The following is a 9842-nucleotide window of genomic DNA, read 5'->3' on the forward strand; positions in this document are numbered from 1 at the left end:
TGCGGGGGAAAATGGGGGTCTGCAGTATTTAGCTAATTGGGAAACACTGTTCTAGAGAGTACCTGATTTCAGAAGAACCCCCCCACAGGAAAGATGCATCCTGGTTGCTAGGGCAAAAGGAAGGACAAACTACAGTGGTACCTCGGGTTAAGTACTTAATTCGTTCTGGAGGTCCGTACTTAACCTGAAACTGTTCTTAACCTGAAGCACCACTTTAGCTAATGGGGCCTCCTGCTGCTGCAGCACAATTTCTGTTCTCATCCTGAAACAAAGTTCTTAACATGAAGCACTATTTCTGGGTTAGCAGAGTCTGTAACCTGAAGCATATGTAACCCGAGGTACCACTGTACAGAGATTCTAGTAGTTTGTGCATTTTACTTTGACTTTGTAAAACATGCTGGAAGCTTCATTGAAGGACAGTACATAAATCACTTAAATAAATAAATAGAATTATGTCCCGTTATTGCAAACACCACATAATCTATGGTTTTCGTGGTTCTCCTTTAACACAGGGAGATAAAAATCAATTCACTATTATAGGAGTTGATGGTATTTCACATGAAACAGAAAAGTAACTGTAGTTAAAGCAAAGGTTGTTAAACAAGCTCCATAAACATTTGTTATGTTGTGTGCAGCAAAACTTTGTTAAGTTTAATGACAAAACATCGTTATATTGGTGCTGTCCCTTATATCTTTCAATAAACAGAAGCAGACAAGCCAAGGTTTATAGGGTATAAACTCACTCTGTATCCCCAACTCAAATTTTTATACTTTACTTTCTCACAAGAGTACAGCAAAGTGCTAGTTCAAATCAGAGGGAGAAACTTCTGGGATTAGACTCTAAAAAAGAGAATTAGAATTCTTATTTAAAAAGAAAGTTTAGTGCACTGTAAACATGTTCACTTTGAAAGACTTTTTTTCTCAGTTTATGAAACTGCGTAGCATGATGAATAAGTACTTCATTCTCCATTCTTCTGGCAATTTTAAATGAAGAAGGAGGCACCTGATGCAGTTATAAAGTTGAAGGAGGAAAGGATGGTTAACTAGATGGAATGAGAATTATTTTACACATCATGTGCATGAATGCTGTTTACAGTCTTTCCAGATGACACATAATAGGCATAACACTAGCTTAGCTTAAATTCGCACCTCTGCCAACTCCACCTCTGACTTTTACTCACTTAGCAATCAGGATTCCTCCTGGTTGCAGATAGGCTCCTAAGAGCATTCAGCTGGAGAAGGGATGGGAGGGGGCAGGCAGGATATGATGCTGGGAGATAAGGGCAGAGCCCACCCGAGTTATTTAATCCCAGTTCTGATTAAATCTGAATAGAGCTGCAGAGTGTGGTTAACACACATGTCTCTGTTGGTCACCTGCCGATCTTGTCTCGTGCTATTTATCCTTCCATTGTTTCATCAGCAGGCAGGCGTTACAACACGAGGGTCCATGTCCTCTTGGTGCCAAACTGGTTGAAATCATCCATTCAGTAAAGCTATAGTCTGTGTTCACTCAGGGTGTTGCCCCTAGTCTGCTCCTGCCCCCAGGCAAGATTTAAAAATTAGTTTATATCTCAGACTATACCTTAAGACCAGGGTGGTCCAACACAAGGCCCTAGGCATTTTGGTGGCTGTCAGCAACATTTGACAACCCCCAGTCCTCACCCTGCCTTCCCAAAGCTGATTAAGCGAGGTGCTGGGCTTTGGGAAGGAGGCATGAGGGCTCTGACATGATCCTCAACAAGTACTATTGCAGCCCACTTGGAATGAAAAGTTGGACCACCCTGCTGTAGACCATTTTGAACAGGTGCACTAGCAGCCAGTGCAGTTGTTTTTTTAAAAAAAGGCCTTAATTGTGCTTATGAGATCAGGAACAGGCCATGAAATTATGGGATCACACACACAGCCCCATCTTTCTCTGCAATGGATCCCCCACTCAACCAAACCTAAAGGATGCATTAGAACCAATGTTTAAGACTAAATATGATGATTAAGACGAAATATTCTTATCCAGCTACAAGCCTTGGTTAGGAATTCTGGCCAGGGGGAAGCGCCACCATTACTGAAGGCACTACATAATTCAAAACCGAATAGCTCCATAAATAATTCTTGCTTCTGAAGTGATTGAAAAACTAAACAGCCAAAACAGAGTTGTCCACAGGAAACAAGCCTCATCATTAAGCAGGTGTAGACTGCCTTCCAATATTGCAAGAAGCAGTGGGCTGGGGCGATAAATCTCTCATAACTGTGGCTATCACTATGGCCCCTTCAGTTTCCTTAAGCAGGTTAGCAGAAGAGCTTTTTTATTGCATTTATATCCCACCTTTTTCTCCAAGGTGGTTCACCTCCTCCTCAGTTAATCCTTACAATGACCCTGTGAGATAGGTAAAGAGGCTATGACTGGCCCAAGTTCACCCAGTGAGCTTCATGACTGAGTGGGGATTTTTGAACCCTGATCTCCCAGGTCCTAGTCAAACACTCTAACCCAGGGGTCAGCAACCTGCGGCCCATGGGGGTCATTTAAATGGCCCACGAGCCACCCCCGCTAAACCGGAACAACGTGGAATGGGGACTAGCTTCCATGACGCCAGAAATCGTGTCCTCGCAGACACAATCCAGCCCACAGAGCAATCTCTGTGGGAGTGAACCAGCCCAGGCGAGGTAAACCTTGCAGACCCCTGCTCTAACCACTATACCACACCAGCTTCCTAGAGTACTTCTGCTATGGGGCAGCTACATAAACAAAGCAGGTAAATAAATATGGGGAAAACAAACTGTCACTTAGAGAAGGAGCTGAAATATTTTCCTTGACACTTGAATTTGTTTTATTCTGGATTCTTTTATTTGATGTTTTAATGTGTTGTAAACCACTTTGAGAGTTTTTCTTTAAAATATAAAGCAGCATAGAAATGAAATGAATAACAACAACAAACTTCATCTCCAGGGGGAGGGGGTAAATGGTGCCTAGACATTTTGTTGTGGCAACCATAGCCTAGGTTTAAGGTGCCACTTGGCGATCCGTTTATATATCTGAGTTTCTAACACTGCTCCGGCCACAGCCCACTCTTTCTTCTAGCTTAAGCCTACAGAGGATGACCTTCTGATGCACTCTGTCTTCCAACTCAATCAAAGGCTGCACTCTGTTTCTCAATAATTGCATAGGAACTGAAAGACCTAAAAACGTATTTTAAACTAATTACCGTCTCTCACTGCAATCTACAGCCCTAACTTAATCTTGATTTGCGCTTTCAAGCAATAATAATTTTGTTCTGTACTCCACAGGACCAAGAAAGAACCTAGTAAATAACATCATATGTGACGTATACTTTGTTTTGACTCTGAATTGTACACTGGGAGAATTCTCTGTATGTTGACAGGTATAGGAGAAGGGAAGGAGATTGACAGCACAATTCTATGCACTTCTATTCAAAGTGGGACCTACACCCAAGTGTGTATACACCTGCAGTCCTATACACAGTAACCCGAGACGAAGACCCATTGACCAAAATTGGACTTTGAAACTTCTGAGTAGGGATTCACCGAACTGTACTGTTAATCTCTTTTTCTGAGCACACAGCATAGGATAGGATTGTGCTGCAAACCAACCTATGGAATGCAGGGACCCACCGTGTAAGCTGTCCATTGCAAATGCTAAACAAATTACTGACAATGAACCAGAGGCAATTGCCATAGATCACTCTTCTTTATACAATTGAACAAAATTATTTCACACTGATGTGTCAACTATAAAGGCCATTTGTCCCAAATCTTAGTTCTATTATTAATGAGAATGCTCCTGAAATTCACAGATGTATCAAAAAATATAACAGGGGAATAGATCAGAATGAATCTATTTGCACAGAAGGACCATTTCACATTATTGTTGATTTCCTACATGGAAGCCACGTGTGCAGATAACGGTGTGCATAACTTAATAATATACTCATTCTGTGCACATGTTGATAATTCATTGTGTGCATGCACGCTGAGAAGCTACAACCAATCATTGCTTTCTAGCACAATGCAAAGCAATTCACATGCATATAGCATTGGCAAACATTACAACTTAAGTGCTGTAATTACATCCCTTTCCACACAGGAGTGACCAGAGTTCAGCGTATTAGGAAACATTTACATGGAAGCATCTCCCAACTCCCAACTTCCTTTCTTAGCCTTTTATTTCTACACCGGAAATGCACTGACTCTATTCTTGGTCCATCAATGAGCCATACTGCTACCAAGCAGGGAACTAACTCAGGCGGAGGGACCTGCATTTAGAGTTGGTACTGGAGGCACATTCAACCCATGACACAAAAATGGATGCAAACTCATCTCCACCAAAAGTGATCATGGCAACTAGTAACAAATCTTGCTTATAACTGTATTTCCTTAGTTTGCTGGACAAGCACAACATCATTGTTTCACAGTCCTCAGGGCCATTTACTCCCTTGAAGCACCTGGCACGAACTAGTCACTGTTATATGCAATATTCGTAAGTGGACGAATATCCAATACTTCACACCCAATACTAGCACTGCTAGCAGAGAACTGAACAGAAAATGGTAAGGTGAGAGAGAGAGATGTCTACCTCACCAAACTGACAGCCCAAAACAATGCAGTCAAAAAAGATAACTAATGGTTGGGAGACATTTAGTTAGCTTTTTCAGACAGCCACCAGAAGCTCAAAAGGATGCAAAGCCCAGCATCCCTAAAGCAGCAGAGGCCTCCTTCCAATTTTTGCAGCCATCTCTCTCAAGCCCTGAAACCTGTCTGCAGAGTTTAAAATAGGAAATATGCACATAGGGTGCTCATTAGCTGCTTTTCTACTTTAAAAGTGTTCAAAGCACAACCAAGACGGGTGCCTCTGAGCGCGTGTGGAGTGCCACTCCCTTGCCACTAAAGCCTCCATAACGATACCATGATCTAGTTGAGAAGATCTAGCTTATAGTCCTCTCTGCACATCCAATGTTTTCAATAAATTAACCACTTCCTTAATGGTAGTGTGTTTGGAGGGAAGGAGAAAACGACGGTGGATTTGGAGGTCAGGAGCAGTTCCTGTCGGCAACAGAAACAGCAACAGCAGCCTAGCCTAGCCCAGCCCAGCCCAGCCCGCCCCGGGCAGCGCATGGTAAACACAAGGAGGGGCGGGGGGCCAACAGAAATAAGAGCAGCAGGGGGAGGAGGGGCGGAGGACGCCACGCTCCACACGCTTCATAACATGGGACTGGCGCCCCGGGATGGAGCACTAGGAAGCCTCCGGGTTGTCATTGCCACGCGAGGAATATCTAGGGCGAGGGAGTCCGCTCTGGAAAGCGGGGTGCCGCGCCACCTTCCCCAAAGGAGCGCTCTTGTGGGGTGGGGGTGGGAGCCCAAGTTCCCCCAGCACAAGGCAGCCGTCCTTCAAGCAGCCAGTTCGCAGAGTCGCAGCTCGCCTCGGCGGGAAGACGAGCGACATGTTGAGCCCCCCGCGACCCCCCCCCCCGGTCCTTCCAGCTTCCTTTGGGCGAGGCCAAGCAAGGCAGGCTGCAAACAAGCCCCTCTCCTCGCTTGCAGCAAGTCATAAAAATAGCCCCGGGCCAGGAGGACAATCCCCACGCTCCCCAGGCAGGCTGGAAGAGGCGGGATTCCAGCAGCTCCTGCGCCCTCAGCTGCGGCGGCTGCGTACGTGAACGCCGCCTTGCCCCGCTCCCCAGGGCGCTTGTACTTTCCACGCGCGGTGTCCCCCCCCCCCGCACTCGCAGGCAGACACGCGTCACACGAGCGCGCGCTGCGCTCTTACCTCTCCAGTCCCGGCCTTGCACAGAGCGCGCGGGTCGAGCGCCGCCGCCGCACCTGGACACCGACATCCGTGCGCCTCAGGCGAGCCGCCACCCAGCCGGGTTTCGGCGCTGCACCGGCTGCTAGGGTAGCGGAGCCCAGCCTCAGTCAGTCACCGCTCCGAAGCGGGAGGAAGGAGGCAGGGAAACAAGCCCGGCAGCAGCCCCTCTCCTCCTCCCGGTTGCTTGGGCACGGCCGACGCCGTTGGCTATCCGGAGCTGAGAGGGTCCTTCTGAGGCGGCTCCTGAGCGCCGAGCAGGAGCATCTTGCTAAGGGCGCAAAGCCCCGGGAGAGGCTTCCCCCGCCTCGGCGTGGAGGGAAGGAGGGAGGGGGCGTGTGCGCGGCGGCGGCACTCCAGGGCTCCAGCCGCTCCCGCCGCTCGGGCAAGCCGATTGGAGGGCTGGGACGAGAGGGGCGGGGAAAGGGGCGGGGAGAGCTCGTCACCATCATAACTGGCTCCTTCCGTACAGAAAGGTCCCAAAGCGCCTCGTGTATCACTAAGTGAAGAGCGGGAGGGGGGAACCGTTGGCAGAACGGCCATGGCTGGTTCTGGTCTAATTTGGGGGGAGAGGCTTCCTAGAACGAGAATTTTTTTTAAAAAGCAAAGGTGTTGGTCCATAAGACTCAGTAAAGCAACGCCACAAATAGCACTTCAGAAATGTTCAGTCAAGCAACAGGACTGACCGAAATGACACGCAATGTGAGCAACCTTCACCAGGCTGCAAATTGCACCAGAGGGCTGGGGACCCATAGGGTCCGGTGTGGACCCCAGGCCTCTGTCTGGCTCACAGAATTTTCTGCAGGCTCCAGCCATCCCTAGGCCACATCCAGGGGCAAAATTAGGTTTATTTCACCCAGGTCAAACCCAGTTTGGTACACACACCTAACACGCATGTGCATACATACACAGGCCAAGAGCCTCACTGACGCCCCTCTGGAGGCTTCACCTGGGGCAGAAAACCCAGCTACCCCCACCCCATAGCTACTGCACTGCCACATCCCAAACCAACCCTGCTTGTGCCGCTTTGAGTGTATTTGCCTAGCTGAGATGTGGGACCTTGAGCTCTGATAATGGCTCTGGCTTTGCCCAGATTGAACATAGAGACGGGCGTGTGAGCAGCATGTGCAGACACATGTCTAGTGTACAAAGGGAAAAGTCACCTTCATCACTCTGCCCACTATTGGCATGTGGCCCCTGGAAGGTTGCCCAGAAGGTAGTGAGGCCATTGGGCTGAAAAAGCTTCTCCACCCATGTGTGTGTCTTACACAAAGCAGGGTGGGGAGAAGAAATCTACCATGACTTGCCTTGGAAGCTGTTTTCATAAGGCTGTAAGCTATGAAAGGGGCATAAGCAAAACAGTGCAGTACTTGGTTTGCGTTCAAAAGATCCCCAAACCAACCCCTGACATCTCCAAATGGAGTTGCAAAAGACTGCTGGGGTCTGAACCCCTCAAGAGTTGCTGACAGCTGCTGTAGGCTAGGTTTCAGGCCTGCTTAGCCATTTTGAGCAAACCAGCACCAGCCCATGTGCTCCTCTCCACTACAATGTTAGGCAACAGAGGAGAATTTAGGGGAGCACGGCTGATTTGGCCACACTGGGAGCAGAGACTCGGGGGCACCACAACTGTTATTTAGAATGGAACACAGAAGGTAAGGGATTCTGAATTTTGGCGATGCAGAGAGTGCTCCTGAAATTTGAGACCCCAAAGTCCACAACTGTAAGCAACCTTATGGGACAAAGTGAATGCATGGCTTGAAAAATAGGAAATGTGAAAGTAACCAAATCCCTATTTATGCATACGCCATCCCTATTTGTACATATGATACTGATTGATACATCAGTCCCTACTTTTATAGACTCTCTATATTATTCTGTTTAGCATAGGTTGTGAACCAAATGCTTCTGCTGGATGCCAAACAGTACTCCAGCAGTGGGCACAGTGCCACCATTGAAAGTGGACCTTAATGTAGCCTTGTAGAAACAGCACTTGGAAGAATTCTTGGCTTGGCGGAGCTTTTGATAAACTTGTCTCAATGCCATACATACTTCTATCTAAGAATAGGAGGGAGCTGTGTTCCAAGAGTGGAAACTGTGATAAAGGTGATGACATGTTTGGGTAGTAAAAATATAATTAACCTTGCATCACTTTATCAACACACAGCATTCCACTGGATTGCTTTGCTGGGATTACCGTATGTAAAGCAAAACCCTATATGAGTTGAGGCCTGGGTATTTGTTGGACTGCCTTGTGTTAATAAAAGAAGGGCACAATAAATGAGGGGCAGGCCAAGCCCACCTCCTCTCTGCAATAATGTGCTCACTGCCCCCCACAACCCCAAAGGTGTCACCTGAGTGACTAAGTTGACTGCCACTCTTATTACATTCACTTTTGGGGGAGTTTTTAATGTTCTATTTAAAACTGTGCTGTGCAGTTGGAGTCTCAGCCATCAGGTATCTTCCTGGCTTGCTGCTATCTGCCCACTGCCACTGCCTCCTGGTCATTTGTCGAGTGGCATTTATGCAACAGCCCCAGACCTTTGCCTGGTAAGTTCTGTGGCAACAACACCACTGCTATTTGATGAGATGAAAGTCATAGAAACCTTAGGTAGAAGTGACATCATCATCTTTGGCTTCCCAATACCAAGGAAAGAGAAAGCTAGTAACTTCTGGAAAGCAAATTTCCAAAGGGTTTTTTTTTTTTAAATATGAGGGTAGAAACTTCAAGAAAATTTGGGAGAGGCTTCCTATAGAGACACTGGATGGTGTGGCACTCCCTCTGAAAGGAACTGGTACACAGTTTAGGGGTGCTTCTAGATCTACCTTTGTCCTTGGAGACCCAGGTAATCTCTGTGGCAAGGCACCCTACTACTAATGCCAACTTCACACTCCCTTGAATAGGGACAGCTTGTCTAGAGCAGGGGTCAGCAACCTTTTTCAGCCGTGGGCCGGTCCACCGTCCCTCAGACCTTGTGGAGGCTGGACTATATTTTGACGGGGGGAAATGAACAAATTCCTATGCCCCACAAATAACCCAGAGATGCATTCTAAATAAAAGCACACATTCTACTCATGTAAAAACACGCTGATTCCCAGACACGCTGATTCTGTGGGCCGGGTTGAAAAGACAATTGGGTGCATCCAGCCCCTGGGCTTTAGGTTGCCTACCCCGGTCTAAAGAGACTCATGCATTGGTAACCTTACAAGCGGATTACTGCAACATGACTGTATAAAGATTTCCTTGACAATGATATAGGATGGTGCAGCCACATGTGCACATAGTACACCTGTACTGCTGACAAAATGGCTAGTTACTTATCAAGGTCATGTTGACTTAAAAAGCCCTGAAGACCATTGGATCAAGTAACCTGAAATACTGCCTGGCCATATATAGATCTTCTGCATGAACCCTGGGAAAACCTTATTGGTAGCACCGCATTCTACTGACTATAATTTGACAACAGCTCTGAACCTGGCCTTTTCCTGTCATCAGCTCCATGTTTGGACTGCTCTTCCTTGTGCCATATGGAATGCTTCCTCTATTATCTGTTTTAGATATCTTTTCAAGACCTATTTACACAAGCTTTCCCAGACCACTGAATTTGGTTACTGAAGCTGGACTCTGACAACTTTGGATTTGTGTCTGTTGTTGTAATCTTATGGGGATTAATGGTTTTATATGGTTTGTACATATTGACTTGTATATGTAGCTTAGAGATTTGTCTTGGATATTATTAAGCAGGTCATGAATGCTCTTAAATAAAGGAGAAATTAGTTCAGGATGGGTAGGGGTTTCTTAAAAGTGAGTTGTTAAAGGCTCAATCCCAAACCATTCCAGAAAGCAAGACAAAGGAGAAGCACATAAAGAAACCAAGGTGGCTATGTAAGGGAGCTTTCTGGGAAACTATGGTTGTTAAAAAGGGGCATACATATAATAATAATAATAATAATAATAATAATAATAATAATAATAATACAAAATTTTATTTATATCCCACCCTCCCCAGCCGAAGCTGGGCTCAGAGCGGCT

General features: G+C 46.5%; 1 protein-coding gene across 2 annotated transcripts in view; it reads right to left on the reverse strand.

Annotated features, from left to right (window-relative positions):
- Positions 1-6182, reverse strand: part of PFKFB4 (6-phosphofructo-2-kinase/fructose-2,6-biphosphatase 4) — a 66009-nt gene extending 59827 nt beyond the window's left edge. The window contains exon 1 of one of the 2 annotated variants that reach the window (XM_083726843.1): positions 5777-6182. In XM_083726843.1, coding sequence (XP_083582969.1) covers positions 5777-5843 — 67 coding nt within the window. In that variant the 5' untranslated portion in view covers positions 5844-6182. The remainder of the gene's footprint in view (positions 1-5776) is intronic. The other variant, XM_083726844.1, reaches the window with a different exon arrangement.
- Positions 6183-9842: the final 3660 nt, after the last annotated feature.

The sequence above is a fragment of the Podarcis gaigeae genome (genome assembly GCF_964106915.1).
Source record: "Podarcis gaigeae genome assembly, chromosome: 2".
In the NCBI taxonomy this organism is placed as follows: Eukaryota; Metazoa; Chordata; class Lepidosauria; order Squamata; family Lacertidae; genus Podarcis; species Podarcis gaigeae.